At 34.2% G+C, this 20,705-nt stretch overlaps 2 protein-coding genes across 5 annotated transcripts in view; both read right to left on the bottom strand.

Annotated features, from left to right (window-relative positions):
* Positions 1–20,705, bottom strand: part of LOC126764069 (uncharacterized) — a 378,237-nt gene that overhangs the window by 252,551 nt on the left and 104,981 nt on the right. The gene's annotated exons all lie outside the window — the stretch shown is intronic.
* Positions 1,499–9,284, bottom strand: LOC126764671 (uncharacterized). Its single transcript, XM_050482328.1, has 2 exons — positions 7,872–9,284; positions 1,499–1,522 (listed from the first exon to the last, which is right to left on the bottom strand). The coding sequence occupies exons 1-2, from the start codon at positions 9,282–9,284 to the stop codon at positions 1,499–1,501; spliced, it is 1,437 nt and encodes a 478-aa protein (XP_050338285.1).

Genomic DNA, 20,705 nt, shown 5'->3' with positions numbered 1-20,705 from the left:
TTACATAAAAAAACTTGATACACCCCGGTGTTGGATCGGCCAGGGTTATTTTTTTTTAACGCGGCCGAAGGCCGCCAACGCGAAAAGGAGTTTTACTTAAAAAAAACCTGATACACCCCGGTGTTGGATCGGCCAGGGTTATTTTTTTGAAGCGCGGCCGAAGGCCGCCAATGCAGAAAGAAGTGGGACGCGAATGGACTAATGTTTACCCTGGTGTTGGTCGCCCAGGATAATTTTTTTCATGCATTTGAGTTTTTTTTATTTATTTCTATTGTTTTCAATCATTTGTGATATGGTAACACTTATTATTTGACAACACGGAACACTTATTGTTATTGTGCGTGTAGTAATATTTATGTAAAATATAAAATGCTTATTTTAAGCAAATATCTAAAATATTGAAAAAAATAAATATGTAGAAATATTGTAGTGAATTGTAAGTGTATGAAAATTGCATAATACGGAAGAAAAACTAACCATAAGTCGAGAAATTGCAAAATGAAATTTGCAAAATTTTCAACTTTAAATGCAAATATCTCGGAAACTATAAGTTTGCGGCGGCAACAATTATATATTTTCTTAATCTGTAGCATCAGCCCTATCCACCATAAACCATACCACTTTTAACCTTGAAATCGTGGGATCGTATACTAAAGTTTCCCCGTCACCTGTTTTGCATTATTTGATATGCGGTTATCTGGTGCGCGGTTATACTTATATACATAAGTATATCTATATAAAGTATACTTTCTTTAAGGATATACATACATATGTATATTTCAGTATGTACATATGCTACTCAAATGTCGCCAAAACTAGTTTTATATAGATGTTGCATATTTTTGGTGAGCTGCTTAAACTTCTACGTTTCAGTACCACTTAAAAAAGTTACATACATACATACAAGTGAAGCTAATAAAAGCGTATTAAAAAGAACACTTAACATAACATTACGAGAGCAGCGATCACATAAACATACTGAGCATATCAATCTGCATACTGATTGGAGTAATATTTATGCAACATGACACGAGCATTAAATAATTAACTTGAGCAATGATCCGCACTGTTAATATTTTCTGTACGCATCAATTATCAAGATCGTAAAATAATCATATTTACGACCTGAAGAAATACGATGCCAGATGAAATAAGAACTTCAACTTTGGATCACGCCACTGCTCAAATGCAGTATAAAAGAATCAGCACCACCAACGCATCAAGTCAGTCAATTCAGTTCAATTGAGATTGGAGTATTAATCCGCTACAGAAAAGGAAGGCGACATCACCGTTAGGAAGAGACTATCAAGGAAACTTGAAGGACCAGCGCTGCACTTGGTATATTCATTTAATTTTAATTACTAATATTTATTTCTTTTATTTCGGTACAATAAACAATTGTAAAACACGAAACTGCATTGTTTTAGTAAAAATATATATTAAAGAGAGGAAGTTAACAGCAACCTCCCTTAATATATACTTAATTATACGGTCGATCTTAAGTGGGTTGTGGATATACTTCCTAGAATGTAAGATTAATATTTGTATCTAGGCTTAAGCAAAATATTGTATTTAATAAGACGAAATAAAGAAGACGAGCCAGTTGCCCACGAGAACTTGCCGCAGTTATTAATTTGTATGTATATTTTATATCATATAAGCATGTAGTTGTGTATGTACAAATTGAACTATTTCATGATGAATTCCATATAATCGTTTGAAATACATCCTTATACATTATATATAAATCTTCTGACCGTGTGTTTGTAATTGAACTGCTCCTAAACGGCTGGACCGATTTTGATAAAATTTTTTGTGTATGTTTAAGGACATTCGAGAATGGTTTAGATTCACAATTTGGTCCACTGGAAAACGTTTTTTTAAATTAATTTTTCATTTGTAATTCATTTGGAATTTTTTACATTGGATCCGATAGATTGCGCTACCATCGCAGTATCCAATATTCAAACCTTAAATTAAATTTATAAAAACGGAAATACCGGGAAACACAAATGAAATTGTTCACGGAGATTTATATATAGCAGAAAAACATATATTTTTTACATTTATAGACAAATTCAGTAAACACTTAACAGTAATACCAATAACAGATAGAAACAGTCAACCTTTTATTGAAACATTAAACTTCAGACATTCAATTTTCGGAAAACCAAATAAATACGTTTTTGATAATGAATTTAATAATTCATATATGAGGGAATATTTTAATAATAATTTTAATAGACGTTCATTTTACTTCACCATTAGTAAAAACAGAAAATAGTGACATAGAGGGAGCTCATGGCACATTAAACGAACATTTAAGACTTTTAAAAACACAAAATAATAAAGAAGTAATAACGAAACGAATAATAAATTCAGTAGAATTTTATAATAATACAATACATTCAACAACGAATAAAAAACCAATAGAGTTTATAAATAATAAAATAAAAAATTAAGATTTTGAAAAAATACCAGAAATTATTAAGAAAAAACAGAAAATGTGTTTAGAAAATAGAAATAAAGACAGAGCAAATAAAGATACTATAAATATAAGTGAAATTTTTGTAAAAATAGCTAGAATTAGGAAAAGTGATCCGAAATATAAACCAATAAAAATAAAATTGAGAAGCGGAAAAGTATTAGAAAACAGAAACAGACACATTCATCCACAGAGAATTAAAGGGGGGGTGTTTGTTTCGTCGAAAAAAGACCTTTTTTCGTGAATTTTTTTAGAAAATATTATTGCTGTAAGTTTATTTTACTTATTATTATATGAAAGTACGACATTTGAAGGATACTTAGAAAAAGTTTTATCGAAAAATATCAAGGAATAACGGATTTATAGTCGATCTCTGCAGGCACCTCGAAAAAAAGTTTTTGTGCGGTGACCAGCCTACAGCATCACTGGATCATCTGAAACCAAAAAATTAAAATGCTTTCTTTAGTTTAATAGTTTATCTTTCAATTGACGTCGAGTTTTTTTTTAATTTTTCAATTTTTTAAATTTTTGGTACCATTTTCAAGCCAAAATGACGATTTTAGACGAAAAAATCGACTTATTTGTTATTGTAAAATTCTTAGAAATTAAAATTTTTGGAAAAACTGGAAGTCATTTGAGAGCTATATATACATATGTAGAATATTTGAACGAAATTTCAAAACGATCGAAGCAGTAGTTTTTTCTGTAGGCTGGTCACCGACTTTAAAAATGACATATTTGGGAAAATCGATTCAAAGTTTTGTACACTCAGCGCAGGTAGCTGGAAGGCGCGCAAACCTAAGTTAAAGGTACCGTTATTCAACCTGCTGTAACTTCGTTAGTTTTTCTCCGAATAACCTAAAACTTTAACACAATATTCTTGAGATGTTGATGGTTCAGAAAAAAAAAAATGAAAAAAAGTTGTCAAACCTTACCAAAATTAATTAATATCTTTTTGTTTCGTTATTTTACAGCTCTAATTTTACTTTTGTTACCGCATATTTCATGGACACAAGAATAAAGAATCACGTCATTAAATTACGTGACAGGATATACAATTTTAAAACAAGAAAACGTAGACTTAATAAAGAACTATAACATAATATATCACATAATAGATATTACAACATAATAGATCAATTGAACATGGCTATAAGTAATTTTAATACCACATTTCATAACAAACAGGCAACGAAAAATCTAAAATTTGCACTAAACACAGTAAAAAATAAATTAAATTCAATAAAACCACTTATAAGAAGAAGCAAAAGAGCACTTTTAAACATAGTAGTCAAAGGTATGAACATTATGATTATGATAATACACAAAATAAACAAATTAATGTTAATATAGAACTTAAACAAAACATTGAATTGTTAACCAATAAAATAGAAGAATATTCTAAAAATTCAAATGAATTAATAAAATATTTAACAGACTTGGAAAAACACTGTATGGAAACGATAGAAATAATACAATTACAATTTGACATTAATTATTTGTTAAATGAAATAGAGAAAATACAAGATTTAATAGCATTTTCAAGAATAGGAATTTTCGGAAGAAGCATATTAACTACTAAAGAAATAAACAAGTTTAATGTTAATAATAAGAAACTAAAATTTATAAAAAGTAATGTACTAGAAGTAAGAAAAAATGTAATTATTGTAATACTAATACCAGAATTTTGCGAGAAAGAATATTATAAAATAAGAATATTACCAATACCAAATAAGTTTAACAGAGAAATTAACGTAGAAAAACAAATATATGTAACAGACACAGAAAAAGTATATGATTATGATGAAGAAGTAATTTTTGAATCCAAATTACAACAAAGTAATAAATGTATACAAAATTTATTTAAAAATAAATTCACAAATTGCACTAGTAAAACAAACAAGGAAGTAGAAATAACAGAAATAGAACAAGTAAGGAAGGGCTAAGTTCGGGTGTCACCGAACATTTTATACTCTCGCATGGTAAAGTGATAATCGAGATTTCATAATACGTCATTTACATATTTTTCAAATACCGTATTTTTGTAAAGTTTTATTCCGCTATCATCATTGGTTCCTAATGTTTATACTCGTATTATACAGAGAAGGCATCAGATGGAATTCAAAATAGGTCTATATTGGAAGAAGGCGTGGTTGTGAACCGATTTCACCCATATTTCGTACATGTCATCAGGGTGTTAAGAAAATATTATATACCGAATTTCATTGAAATCGGTCTAGTAGCTCCTGAGATATGGTTCTTGGTCCATAAGTGGGCGGCGCCACGCCCATTTTCAATTTTTAAAAAAAGCCTGGGTGCAGCTTCCTTCCGCCACTTCTTCCGTAAAATTTAGTGTTTCTGACGTTTTTTGTTAGTCGGTTAACGCACTTTTAGTGATTTTGAACATAACCTTTGTATGGGAGGTGGGCGTGGTTATTATCCGATTTCTTCCATTTTTGAACTGTATATGGAAATAAAACGACTTTGTAGACTTTGGTTGACATAGCTATAGTAGTTTCCGAGATATGCACAAAAAACTTAGTAGGGGGCGGGGCCACGCCCACTTTTCCAAAACAATTGCGACCAAATATGCCCCTCCCTAATGCGATCCTTTGTGCCAAATTTCACTTTAATATCTTTATTTATGGCTTAGTTATGACACTTTATAGGTTTTCGGTTTCCGCCATTTTGTGGGCGTGGCAGTAGGCCGATTTTGCCCATCTTCGAACCTAACCTTCTTATGAAGCCAAGGAATACGTGTACCAAGTTTCATCATGATATCTCAATTTTTACTCAAGTTACAGCTTGCACGGACGGGCGGACGGACGGACGGACGGACGGACAGACAGACATCCGGATTCCGACTCTACTCGTCGCCCTGATCACTTTGGAATATATAACCCTATATCTGACTCTTTAAGTTTTAGGACTTACAAACAACCGTTATGTGAACAAAACTATAATACTCTCGTTAGCAACATTGTTGCGAGAGTATAAAAAGGAATAATTTTTACTAAGAATTTACCATAAACTGGATTAAGACAACATTGTAATAAAATGAATTACGAAATCCAAGGAAGCAATTTAATTGAATTCAAAATTTGTACAATAAAAATAGAGGATAATATTTATGAAAATAATGAAAACATAATATTTAATACAATAATATTACCGTTTTATGAACAAATGAATATAAGCGTTAATATAAACAACATAGAAGAAATACATTTGCAAAATGTAGAAAACACCAAAGAAATTAAAGAACTACATTATAAACATAGAAATAATATCACATACACAATATCATTAACATTTTTCATATCACTAAAAACCATAAGTTTAATAGTTTTACATAGTATAAAATATTATAAGAAAAGGAAAGAAGAAAAGGAAAGTAGGAGCTTCAGGAGGCACTCAAGTCTAAGGAAGGGGAAGTTACACCATCCTCCTCACCACCCACCTCACCTCAGCACATTATCATACCCAGCCCTGCCTATGCAATTAATCCAGTATGTACTATAAAATAATAAGTACACAAATAAATGAATACACAAAGCAATACAAGCACTCCAACATAGGCACAGCAAACACACAACCATACATGTAGAAGACTTCGCACAAGTAATATGAGAACAGTGAACACAAAACTAAATAAATATAGTTTAAAAAAACTAAAAAACACGCTTTTAAAGCATATCAAACTAAAAAGTGAAAAATAATTCTTTGTATAAACTAACAATTATAATGAAGGACAAATTCCTGTATTATTGTGAGAAAAGCGTGGAATGCTCGATATATGAAAAATATGTATGTCACAAAGCACCCCACGCTTTTCTCACAATAATACATGAATTTTTCCTTCATTATTATTGTTAGTATTGGTTAAGTAAATCGACAATTAGACAGCATTTAATATCTACTCGTAACCTTTCATTGACTAATTGTTATATTATATCGGGTGATTTTTTAAGAGCTTGATAACTTTTTTTAAAAAAAAAACGCATAAAATTTGCAAAATCTCATCGGTTCTTTATTTGAAACGTTAGATTGGTTCATGACATTTACTTTTTGAAGATAATTTCATTTAAATGTTGACCGCGGCTGCGTCTTAGGTGGTCCATTCGGAAAGTCCAATTTTGGGCAACTTTTTCGAGCATTTCGGCCGGAATAGCCCGAATTTCTTCGGAAATGTTGTCTTCCAAAGCTGGAATAGTTGCTGGCTTATTTCTGTAGACTTTAGACTTGACGTAGCCCCACAAAAAATAGTCTAAAGGCGTTAAATCGCATGATCTTGGTGGCCAACTGCCCATGCATCCCGAAAAATGCACTGTTTGGTGTGGTTTGTACGCTGGTGGAATCATTGGACCGTATTTTTTCAAAGATGCTGTTGGACGCAACGTTACGGTGAATGGCGATCGCTATCGTTCGATGCTAACAAACTTTTTGTTGCCAAAAATGGAAGAACTGAACTTGGTTGACATGTGGTTTCAACAAGATGGCGCTACATGCCACACAGCTCGCGATTCTATGGCCATTTTGAGGGAAAACTTCGGAGAACAATTCATCTCAAGAAATGGACCCGTAAGTTGGCCACCAAGATCATGCGATTTAACGCCTTTAGACTATTTTTTGTGGGGCTACGTCAAGTCTAAAGTCTACAGAAATAAGCCAGCAACTATTCCAGCTTTGGAAGACAACATTTCCGAAGAAATTCGGGCTATTCCGGCCGAAATGCTCGAAAAAGTTGCCCAAAATTGGACTTTCCGAATGGACCACCTAAGACGCAGCCGCGGTCAACATTTAAATGAAATTATCTTCAAAAAGTAAATGTCATGAACCAATCTAACGTTTCAAATAAAGAACCGATGAGATTTTGCAAATTTTATGCGTTTTTTTTTAAAAAAAGTTATCAAGCTCTTAAAAAATCACCCGATATTATTTGCGACCAAGTTGTATTGACGACTTTACGAATTATTATTTCTTAATCGAATCATTTCTTCTAAAACTTCACTGTTACAGGGGGTTTTACCTGTCAACTTTGAACAGCCTAGTTCTTCAATCGAATTCCGTCCAAAGATCTACAACGACTAAGTGCTACATAAGCTTGTCCAGCAGCAAACAGTCGAGAACCCAGATTAATTACTGCATGATCTACTGTACAACCTTGCATCTTATGATCGGTTGACGCCCATCTCAGTATTATTGGCAACATTCGTCTCTCAGCGATTCCATAGCTGTATTTTGCTAGAAATTGTATCGATATTGGCTTAATTACGTGTTCACAGATAATTTCTGTAACAAACCCCATATTACCATTCACTAAACCTTTTGACATGTCAATATTCGACCTTAAGATAACTTTTGCTCCAACGAATATTTTTAATACATTAGGAAGACCTCCTGTTTTACTGATGTCATTCGGTATTACAGTATTTAAGTCCTTATTACCTAAACTTCGTGTAGCGTCAACGAGTTGGTCTTGTGGTTTAATCGTATAAATAACAGTCCCTTTATCTTGAAAGCTCTTCAGAACTTTTTCATTATGTATAACAACTTGGTCGTTAGTAGGATAAATCCTTAAAGCTTTCTCAATTGAGAATTCTTCAGTGGTATCTGTTGACACTTTTTCAAGAAGAACTTCAAGATGCTTCGACGTCAACTTTCCAACTCTTAAAGCATTAAGCACATCTATAAATGTCGTATCTTCTTGTTGACGCATGTTTTGTTGGAGTTCAACCAGGCGGAATTGTCGCCACAAATGTGTAGCGGGTTTCATATGTTCTGGCTGTTGAAATACTTGATGTCCTCGGACAGGTGGTAACTGCATTAAATCACCAAAGAGTAAGACATTTATACCTCCAAAACAAGCGTCCTGTCTCTTTAGTTGGCGCAAACGAGAGTCGATCATGCAAAGCATTTCATAAGGCACCATAGAAATTTCGTCTATGAACAGAAACTCAACGTTTTGCCATAACTGGCGCATCCCTCTTAAATAATTTCCTGTAAGAAGTGGCATGTTAATGATGACGCCATCTTTTTGTACTGGTAGTTTCAACAGGCTGTGTAGTGTAGAACCTCCGACCAACCGTGCTGCAACTCCAGTAAGAGCACCAACTTTCACGACCAATTTTCCATAACATCGGTTAACTTGGTTTTTCAATACATTAAAGAGAAAAGTTTTTCCGGTGCCTGCTCCACCTGTGACGAAAATTTTCTCTCGTTTAATATCACCATTAAGTTGATTTTTAATACTCTCTGTAATGACAGTAAACAATTGTTTTTGATCAATATTCATAGCGTGCTGTGCTCTTTGAAATTGATCATTGCTCATTTCTGTGTCCGGTAATTCTTCTTCTATAACTTCAGGATTTATAATCTCTGGCTGTTCTAAAATTTCAAATGCATGTATCTGATTGAATGCATTTTCAAGCTGTTGGTCACGCTCTCGAAATTGGCGCATATACCTGCTCATTTCCTTCAAACGATTCTCTCGATGTAAAAACGCCTCTTTTGCATTATCGAAACCTTCAAGTAATTCAGTTTCCAAACGATAAGGCATATATTGAAGAAGTAAGCTATAGAAAAAGTTGTCGGGATCTGATGTTGCTATAAAATATGGCACCCTAACAACTGCGGGAACCTTTCTCACAACCATTTTGCTCTTATCTAATAGCGTAATGAGTGGACGACGTGTGTTACGAAATTCTTCATACGCGTCGTGATCAACACTTTCCTCAGTTTCGCTTACTTTTTTCGGATAGAATGGTTCAAACAACATTGCAAACTCTGTAAGGCTCATGTTTACAAAATCGTAATCGGGAGATTGTAACGGACGTTTTTGATATCTTTCAAAGATATTACTATAATAACCAGTTGCGTGCCCGTTTCTGTCGAATTGCAATACTCTGTAACGCTGTTCTGCCTTTCTTGTGTTCAGAAAAATGCAGCTTCGAGAACTGTCCCGTAATGGGATATGACAAAGTCTATATGCACATTCTGCAGCTGATACTTGTCGTTCATGAAGAATCTTCATACATATGCTGAACAGTTTGCGTGAAAGATCAGTTTCTTCGCGTTGAATTTGCTGTATTGCCTGCGCAATTCCAGAATCTATACCTGCAGGTTCTGCTTTCGATAGGTACTTTGCTATATAGTACGCTATCGCTTCGTTTGATCCGCATGGCTGAATATCCATGTTGCCTGCCCACAGTCTTAGCAACTCTCTTTCGACGCTTAAGTAAACAAATTCTACCTCCGTTACGAAGAAAATCATCTGAAGAATGTGACACAATTCGTGTCTCGTCACATTCTTGGCGTGGAAAGTTGAATCGGCATCTTATAGAAGTATTATTTTTTGAACAAGTTTGTGTATGCCGATGAATTTGACATTTTTTAACTAATTCATGAAGCTCTGGGTCTTCTTCTTCTGGAGGGATTCTACAGCAACAATTACGATCCAGAAGAAGTTTCCCTTCTTCTGAGTCAAACTCGGGATGATTTTCGATCCAAATCACCATATGAAGGTGAGGACTGCCCCGATTCTGGAATTCAATGCGCCACCAATGATCCTTCACTTTTCCGCCAAACACATAATCATTATTTTTTATAAATTTCATTAGAGCATTTACTCTTAACATGAAATGTCGACTCAAAATTACTGGATACTTCTCGATAAGTCTTTGGGTCTCATAAATATCGAGAGTACTGGGATCAACATCAGCCCTACCATCGGCTATTAACAAAGCCTTTCGTTGGTCTAGCCAGTTGAGATCATTTGAGCTAAATGTTACAAAGTATGTTGGAGGTCCTAAACATCTGATTTGAGCTAATAGTTCATTCAGAGCTGATCTCCAATAAGCTGCCGAACCTCTTAAATTTTTTACATAAATATGGACATCTTCTATTGCTCCTTCTTGATTAACAATTTTTTTGCCGCATGCAGATATAGTGCTTTTGATTCTATAATATTCAAAGAAGGATAAGGCATAAAATAGATAGTCGTTACGTTGAAATCTTGTGTCACTTCCCAAAATTCTAAACTGAAAGTAGTCTAACGCTGTAATATTTACAGGCCTTTGTTCTTTGAACCCGTTTTTTCCGTAAGGAAACAAGAAGTACCAGGCAAATTCTTCTGCTTTCAGTTCATGTCCGATATTAACGATGTTGTCTTTCGTTTTGCGGTTAATTTCGTTAAGGTTTCGTGAAACCTGTAGTTCATCTTCCACATTGGGTTGCATTACATCAATCGGCGCCATCAAAGATGTCTGCAGTGGAATTAAATGATTAGGTAGTTCATGTTGAGAAGTAATCATTTCAGACGCAGCCGTTACTATCTCAATACTCTGCTGTATTTCTATCTCATCAGGCTCATCTGTTTCATATACAACATCAACGTAATCAAGAGTATACTGCACATTTTTGCTGCCTGTTGTACGTTTACAAATCCTCACAAACTCGTCTAAATTGTCGCATTCGATAATGCAGGCTTTTCCATTGTTATCCTTTGCTCTAGATCCCTTTTGACCACAAGAATGTGAGTTAGTGAAGTAATATTTGTTATCATAGTACATCACTCCGAATGATTGTCCATCTGTTATTATTATGCCGGCGCTATGTTCCATGAAAAGATCTTCCAACCCTTGACGAAGGGTGCGTCCGAAGTTTGTTTCATTATTCTTGTCGCTCAAGCTTCCATATATGCTTGGTTCATCGGCAAAAGTGATCTGAAACCGTTTGCCGAATGCGACTAAAACATCTTTTATTGCGTGGAAATTTCGCACCAGTAGGTATCCATCGTCTTCAATACGATAGGCCATTAAATTTCGCTCCGTTTGAAATCTTATATTGCTGTAGATTTGGTCACCCGTTATCATATTCAGGTTGAGGGTGTTTGTAAACCACTGTTGTGGTGCAAGAATACTGGCTCTTAGGATGTTAGACAATGCCATCGCACAGCATTGTACACCTGCAAATCCTGATGTGAATATGAGCTCGTTTCCTTGGTGCCATGAAGCACGCACAATTCTCGAAAAATCACATATTCTTGTGTAAGCACTAGTGTTATTGTTAAGTTCATCATTGATTTCATTCATAACCTCTAGTGGAGCTTTTTCTACTCTAATAATATCCTCTTCATTCATTATGACGTTTTGATCGATAGTGACGTCTTTATAAAGGGGATTGTTAGCGACCAACCAATGTAGTGCATCATATACCTTTTGCCTAGATACTGAAAACTGTCGCGTTACATTAATATTTTCCAAAAATTCAGTAATGACAACTATTCCAGCATTATTAGTGGTTCTTGGTAACATGTTCGGAAGTTTTTCAGTAACTTCGAAAACATCCTGAGCAAACAATACTGCTTGACCTCGAAAACTATATTGCCCAAATACACCGCTTAATTTTATAATTTTAACAAATGGAATAATACGTGAAATCAGCCTTTGCTCGGCTTGAGATAATTCCGAAATCACGTCTGGAATAAAGCCTGGATCTAGATTGTTCCAATAAGATTTAGATGGTGGAATATTTTTCATTGAATTCAAATGGGTTTTGCAACGATTGCAAACAACCAAACATTTTTTTTGCTTTAATTCATTAGGCAAATATGTGTTTGCTATAGCATCTACAACCCACTTAAAATTTTGATGTTTATAGCATCGTTTAGTACAAACTTCACATATCGCATCGCAAAACGAGTTAATTGCCTGCCTAAAGCTCGTTATACTGGCTTTACGTAACCTTCGGACCTCTTCATTTTGTTTCTGCATTTGCATCAAACGAGCCTCTCTGGCTTGTTCTGATTCTGAGGCTCGGCTTTCCGCTGCATGCTGACGCATTTGCTGCAAACGAGCCTCTCTGCCTTGGTCTGGTTCTGAGGCTCGGCTCTTCGCTGCATGCTGACGCATTTGCTGCAAACGAGCCTCTCTGGCTTGCTTTGGTTCTAAGGCTCGGCTTTCTGCTGCATGCTGACGCACTTGCTTCAAGCGAGTCTCTCTGCCTTCCTTCGACTGCTTGGCTCTATAACTTCTCATATAGAGCCTTCTTTTCTCCTTTATTTTCTCTAATTCGCTTAAGTGTTCTGACGATCTTTCCATTCTTTCACTGAGATTTGTTGTTTTTTGTATAAACAATTCGTTAAATAAAATTAATTTATTGGTTTATAATGAAAAGATTTTAATCAAATATACTATACGACGCACAGACTTTTTGAAAATCTATGTAAATATATTTCGCTTATAATTTTAAATTGTCACAACCGTACACTTCGACTGTTTTTTTCGTTTGATTGTATACCTAATATATTCCTGATATTTATTATATTTATGATGTCCCGCGGGAACCAAAAAAGTAACGGTACAAACTTGGGTTAATCCATTTCTATTGTTCTTGACTAGCACTTATAATTCAAGTGGTCGACCCGGAAAGTAGGTAAGCTCCATTTTTTTTTCAGGTAGAGGGGTTCAAATAAGGGGTAGGTGTGTATTTAAAATTTTTATGAATTCTTATTTTATATTGAAAGAATCTATTTTTTTCTTCTATGAGATTTACCAATATTGTGAAATATAAAGAAATATAACTTAAATCGTATTCTCCGCCATTAGATTCGGTGACAATTTTTAAAAAGCTCACATCGACGTGACAGCCAAAGTTAAAAAAAGGAGTTTTCTACTGCAGTTGCTTCTCGGAGGCATTTTGAAAACTAGTATCTGAATTTTTTTTTTTTACTACAAAAATTTTATTATAAGTATTAATTTTTTTATTACCTAAAAGTCACATGTTTTGCATTATTTGATATTATTTCTTCTGGTGCGCGGTTATACTTATATACATAAGTACATATATCTATATAAAGCAGTGGCGCTCATTTAATAACATCGCAATAAAAATCCAAACACGCGTGTTTGACTGATAATTCTGCTACTGCGAAAAATATCACATGCACACGAAAGCGGTCCATGAACACGTACACATTATAACAAAAATTCGGCATTTTTTCTTTCTGTTGAGCAATTTAGCGCATCGCACATTTTTTTGAATACACTACAGAAACACCTCGAATTTTTTAAATCGTTTCTCAAGTGGCCAGAAAATTATTTTTTTTTTTATTGAAACTGATGAAGGGGAAGCGCAATGTTTATTGTGTTAAAAACATTAAGTGTTGCAATAAATGTAATCTTGTTGAAACGTCATTACACTACTGTTCATAATGTATACCTTGCAATTCAAGGCAATGATAGAAGAAATCTTCTTCTTAAATTGAAAGCAAAATATTTTTTTATATATTACTATCCTATTGAAACACTTTCAAATTAATTCAAAATAAGCAAAGAAACACGCTTTCTGACCAACATCTTACCGATCTTCTACGCATTTTTTTTATAAAGGGGAAATCAAATTGATGATGTATTATCGAAACGATTCCATTTAGTCAACGACTTAATAAATTTTCAAGTATTACACAAAAAGAATTCAATAAACATTTCTGATATTTTTTCCAAATTTGCCAATATTTTTTTTCCCTGAATGTAAATAAAAAAAAAATATATATAGTAGAAATTTGTTCAGCGTAATGTTTGTGCAGCGCAAACGTAAAATATAGTAGTATTGAGGCGTGCGCACCACTGATATAAAGTATACTTTCTTTAAGGATATACATACATAGTATGTATATTTCAGTATATACATATGCTACTCAAATGTCGCCAAAACTAGTTTTATATAGATGTTGCATATTTTTGGTGAGCTGCTTCAGTAGTACCACTTAAAAAAGTTACATACATACATACATACATACAAGTGAAGCTAATAAAAGCGTATTAAAAAGAACACTTAACATATCATTGCGAGAGCAGCGATCACATAAACATACTGAGCATATCAATCTGCATACTGATTGGAGTAATATTTATGCAACATGACACGAGCATTAAATAATTAACTTGAGCAATGATCCGCACTGTTAATATTTTCTGTACGCATCAATCATCAAAATCGTAAAATAATCATATTTACGACCAGAAGAAATACGATGCCAGATGAAATAAGAACTTCAACTTTGGATCACGCCACTGCTCAAATGCAGTATAAAAGAATCAGCACCACCAACGCATCAAGTCAGTCAATTCAGTTCAATTGAGATTGGAGTATTAATCCGCTACAGAAAAGGAAGGCGACATCACCGTTAGGAAGAGACTATCAAGGAAACTTGAAGGACCAGCGCTGCACTTGGTATATTCATTTAATTTTAATTACTAATATTTATTTCTTTTATTTCGGTACAATAAACAATTGCTGTAAAACACCAAACTGCATTGTTTTAGTAAAAATATATATTAAAGAGAGGAAGTTAACAGCAACCTCCCTTAATATATACTTAATTATACGGTCGATCTTAAGTGGGTTGTGGATATACTTCCTAGAATGTAAGATTAATATTTGTATTTAGGCTTAAGCAAAATATTGTATTTAATAAGACGAAATAAAGAAAACGAGCCAGTTGCCCACGAGAACTTGCCGCAGTCATTAATTTGTATGTATATTTTATATCATATAAGCATGTAGTTGTGTATGTACAAATTGAACTATTTCATGATGAATTCCATATAATCGTTTGAAATACATCCTTATACATTATATATAAATCTTCTGACCGTGTGTTTGTAATTGAACTGCTCCTAAACGGCTGGACCGATTTTGATGAAATTTTTTGTGTGTGTTTAAGGACATTCGAGAATGGTTTAGATTCACAATTTGTTCCACTGGAAAATGTTTTTTTAAATTAATTTTTCATTTGTAATTCATTTGGAATGTCTTACATTGGATCCGATAGATTGCGCTACCATCGCAGTATCCAATATTCAAACCTTAAATTGACGTAAACGTGCAATAAACAAAACGATGCCAAAGTAAAGGGCGACATCTGTAGACAAGTTTTCATAATGTGGACAGAGTTGTTCGTTCTTAAGTAATAAAATGGGTGATTCAATACATCTGTGGGAAGCTATAACATTTTTTTTCATACCTGCTAACTATTGGAGGAGGTATCTTGACAGGCAATTTAAAATTGCAAAAGATCTGGCATAAAATAACTGAAGTGTTGATAAAAAGGTCTATTAAAATTTGAGATATACAGAAATCTTTTTGAAGCATTGCACAGAGCAATGCAATATTTAAACGGGAACGATGAAGTACTAATATGTGTACAATTTCGAACTGATCCTTCCTGAAAAATAATAAAATTGTTAAATATTGGGAATGGTAGAATAGAACTGCAATCAAATACACAGTGCAATGAATTAAAACTGGCTCATTTATCATTCGATGAATAATATACCATAGGTATCCCAAAAGACTGATGCCATAACCTTGCCAGCCGATTTTTTGTCTTTCCACTTTCCACATTTTCAAAATAACATTTTTCCAAAAAATTAAAATTTAGTTCAATATTGTTATTTACAGAAAAATTATGCAAATTGGGTTTGGAATATATCATTGCTCATTTTAAATTTATTATTTTTATTGGTATATAAAATTTATGCCACCATTATTATAAAGTAGTCCAAAAATATGAATTCTTATTTTTCCCAGAAATACATTTGTAAAAAAAAGGATCTTTATCCTTTTTGTATTTTCAACATAAAAGATTTAAGGAGTTCAAGGGCTCAAAACGTGCGCTACATCAGCTATCTACCCGACGGCATTTCGCCGTGATAACATTTTCGTCCTTCATGGTGTACGGACGTGTTTCTAACTCGCTCCGTGTATTCAAATTGTGAAAAAAAGTAACCAATTAATAATAATAAAATAAAAACAAACAATCAACAAAAACTAAGTGCTCACAAATTATTATTTACATATAAACATAAACAAATAGTGCACGAAATAAATAGATAAAAACAAAACAAAAAAAAAAAATAATAAAAACAATTATGAGTGCTTCGCAGCCTCACCAGCAAGGCCGTAGGCATTCGCTAAATGCCTACTTCAGCTTTGTCGACCCAACAACAACAACAACTACTGGCAATACAAAGGGTAACGGCGATGATGAGTCATCGCGACGATCAGCAGAAAAGGGAACGCAGCAAAGAACGCAGTCAGCAGAAGCAGCATAAAACAACAATCGGGCAACAGCAAATGCGCTGTCAGCAACCAGTCTGCAGGTACCAGCAAGCGCACAGGCAGCGAAGAAAATTACAACGCAAGGTGAGAAGGTAATAAAAAAAGACCCGTCTGTACAAACAGGCATTGACCGCTACGTCAATATAAAAAGGTTATTAAGTCCTTCAAAGGCAACGGTCAATCCAACAAAAGTTCAAACGGCAAACCAAATAAAAATAAAACGGAAGTTTTAAATGGCAACAGATTTGCCATACTAAGCAATGGTTCAGACGACGATGCGAAAGGTACCACCACAGTCGTTAATGCCAAACCACCTCCAATATAATAACCGTAATAACCTTGTTGCGAAATTAATTGAAATTGTTGGCACTAACAATTTTCATATAGTGCAATATAGACGAAACAAAAATTCAGTCGTACACTGAAAAAAGTTTCATGGAAATAGTTAAATTTTTGTCAAATAAAAACAAAAATTATTATTCGTATCAACTGAAGAGCTCTAAGGGCCTAGTTGTTGTAATCAAGGGTATAGAGTCTGCCGTAGACTCTAGTGAAGTCAAAGAAGCATTGGAAGAATGTGGTTTTGGAATTAAAACAGTTGTAAATATATTTAACAGAAACAAAGTACCTCAGCCAATGTTTAAAATTGAGTTGATGCCGAACTCAAATCAACTTAAAAAAAATGAAACACATCCAATATATAATTTGAAATATTTGCTGCATCGTAGAGTAACTGTGGAAGAACCACATAAAAGAAACGGTCCAGTACAATGTACTAACTGCCAAGAATATGGGCATACTAAATCATACTGCACTCTACGCAGTGTTTGTGTGGTATGTGGTGATTTACATCCCACTTCTAAATGCACCCTTAAGAAAGAAGAATTAAATAAAAAATTTAGCAATTGTGGAGGAAATCACACTGCTAACTACAGGGGTTGTCCTGTATATAGAGATTTGAAATCGAAGTTGTCACAGGGCATTCAAGCACGTCGTGACTAAATGTTACAAACACCCCGTAATGAAATTATATTAACCTCAGAGAAATCCTATTACTTCTATCAATAATAATATGCAAGGAAGCTATGCTAATGTGGTGAAAGGCAACACTGTGCAAATGCAACTGCCGCAAAATCCTCCAAATGGAGGTATTGAAACTATGATTATAAATCTTACACAGTGTATGACACAATTTATGTCTAGCATGCAAAACATGATCCAGGATTTAATAAAATCACAAAATCAAATGCTGCAAAATTTATTAAGTAAAAAATGAGCTTACTAAACATATGTATATGGAATGCTAACGGTGTTAACCAACATAAATTAGAGATTATTAGATTTCTGTCTGAAAAAAATATAGATGTAATGCTTATATCAGATACTCATTTAAAAAATAAAAATAATTTCAATATACCGGGATTTAGACTCTATGTCACAAATCATCCAGATGGAAAAGCGCATGGTGGCACGGCAGTGTTGATTAGAAATCGTTTAAACCACTATGCCCTAGAATCTCATGCTACACCACAGTTACAAGCTACAACAATATCACTCAAAAATCGGGGTTGTGACTTAAACCTTACGGTTATATACTGTCCACCTCGTTTTAAAATTACAGAAATCGAGTTTAAAGACTTTTTTGGAACACTAGATCAAAGATTTCTTGCAGGTGGAGATTACAACGCAAAACACAAGTACTGGGGCTCACGTCTTATTAATCCGAAAGGACGACAGTTGTACTACACTATTATGAATAAGCATAATAAGCTGGATATAATATCCCCTGGTAAGCCGACATACAGGCCCAGTGATAGAAGAAAAATACCAGACTTAATAGATTTTGCTGTAGTCAAAAATATAGATAGATCGCTTATGACAGCTGATACATGTACAGACTTATCATCTGATCATTCTCCTGTACTAATAAAGCTATACGAACAGCCCATGATATTTGAGCCAAAAGTTTCTCTAACATCATTTAAAACTAACTGGTTGAAGTATAGAAAGTATACCAGCAGCCATATCAATATTGATTGCAAAATAAATACTGAAAGAGACATTGATGAAAATATAAGAGAAATTAATGACCTAATAACTAATGCAGCTGTATTGGCAACACCAAAAGAAACAATAAGCCAGTTGGTTTTAGAAAGATCACCAATAATGAAATAGAGAAGCTTGTAAATGAGAAAAGAAGAGCTAGGCGAGAATGGCAGTTAAATCGCTCCCCTTCAACTCTGCTTCAACTAAAATCTGCTGTACGAAAGCTAAAAAAAGCGCTTAAACGCGAAGAAGAACACAACACCGAAAATTATATAAAGAAATTGTGTCCAAATTCTAGCAAGCAAACCTCCCTTTGGAAAGCCCAAAAGTCTTTCAAGCCACCAGTAGATTCCAACATGCCTCTAAGACAGTTGAATGGTAATTGGGCACGTAGTGTTGAGGATAAGGCAAATTGTTTTGCAAATCACCTAGAAAAGGTATTTCAACCCAATTGCCCAAAAAACAACTTTGAGTTGCCAAACTTGCCTAATACCGCAAACGAGTCGCATGTGTCTATTAGGACTTCTACTTCTGAAGTTACTGAAATAATAAAGGAACTTAACCCTAAAAAGTCACCAGGATACGATAATATTACCCCAAAAATGCTAATTGAGTTACCAAATATTCCCGTAGAAGTGCTCTCTTTGCTCTTCAATGCAATTCTTTATCTCGGACACTATCCTAATTCATGGAAAAAGTCGCAGATTATCTTGATAGACAAACCTGGGAAAGACTTAACACAGTCGTCTTCACACAGACCAATCAGTCTTCTACCCTTCTGACTCCTTTCCTCCACGAAAATAATATAATACCAACCCACCAATTCGGGTTTCGTGAAAAACATAGCACGATAGAGCAAGTAAATAGAATCACTAACGAAATAAGAAAAGCATTTGAGCACAGAGAGTACTGTTCAGCTATATTTCTAGACGTGGCTCAGGCGTTTGATAAGGTATGGCATGAGGGCCTTTTATATAAGATTAAAAATATTGTACCTTCAGAATTGTATAAAACATTGGAGTCTTATTTAAAAAATAGACAATTTATGGTAAAAGTGGGAGATTTCATATCTGATGAAAGACAGATAAGGGCTGGTGTACCATAGGGCAGTGTTTTAGGTCCAACACTATACATCATATGTATATACAGCAGATCTTCCAACAGCTAACAATGTATTAACTTCAACTTTGGCGGACGACACAGCTATAGTGAGCCGTAACAAATGCCACATAATAGCATCAAGAATATTAGCCAAGCACTTAAGGTTTGTCAAAGAATGGCTAGCCAACTGGCGTATAAATGTGAATGAACAAAAGTGTAAGCATGTTACATTTTCGCTTAGACCACATATGTGTCCGGCAGTAAAAATGAATAATATTCTAGTACCCCAAGCGAATGAAGTAACTTATCTTGGTATTCACCTAGATAGAAGACTTACGTGGAGAAAACATATATCTAGTAAAATAACTTGCATGAAGATAAGAGCTGCAAATTTAAATTGGCTATTAAATAAAAACTCCAAACTTAGTCTAGACAACAAAGTGCTTTTATATAAAGCGGTCATAAAGCCGATTTGGATGTATGGTATTCAACTGTGGGGTACGACCTGTGCAACTAATATAGACGTAATACAAAGGTTCCAATCAAAAATGCTTAGATTAATCACGTGTTCGCCATGGTACATGCGTAATGAAAATATCCATAAATACCTCGGTATTTCTATGGTAAGGAAAGAAGTAGAAGACAGTAGAATTAAATATATATCTAAACTCCGTGATCACCCAAACCCTTTGGTTAATGCTTTGGTACATTCCTGCAATCAAACACGCCTTAAAAGAAGAGATATGCCCGCGTACTAAGGAGCAATGTATCTCCAAAACAGCTCAATCACTTGCTTGAGAGTGTCTAGTTATACCCTGAACAGGGTATATTAAGTTTGTCACGAAGTTTGTAACACCCAGAAGGAATCGTCGGAGACCCTATAAAGTATATATATAAATGATCAGTATGTCGAGCTGAGTCGATTTAGCCATGTCCGTCTGTCTGTCTG

Source organism: Bactrocera neohumeralis, unplaced genomic scaffold, assembly GCF_024586455.1.
Source record: "Bactrocera neohumeralis isolate Rockhampton unplaced genomic scaffold, APGP_CSIRO_Bneo_wtdbg2-racon-allhic-juicebox.fasta_v2 cluster09, whole genome shotgun sequence".
NCBI classification, from domain to species: domain Eukaryota; kingdom Metazoa; phylum Arthropoda; class Insecta; order Diptera; family Tephritidae; genus Bactrocera; species Bactrocera neohumeralis.
This window is presented reverse-complemented; position numbering and strand designations above follow the sequence as displayed.

Coding starts and splice junctions, on each gene's coding strand:
- LOC126764671 (XM_050482328.1), bottom strand. CDS start 9,284: ATGAGCCTTACAGAGTTTGCAATGTTGTTTGAACCATTCTATCCGAAA. Junction 1,523..7,871: donor AAACAGGAGGTCTTCCTAAT/GTATTAAAAATA, acceptor CTTACATTCTAG/GAAGTATATCCACAACCCAC.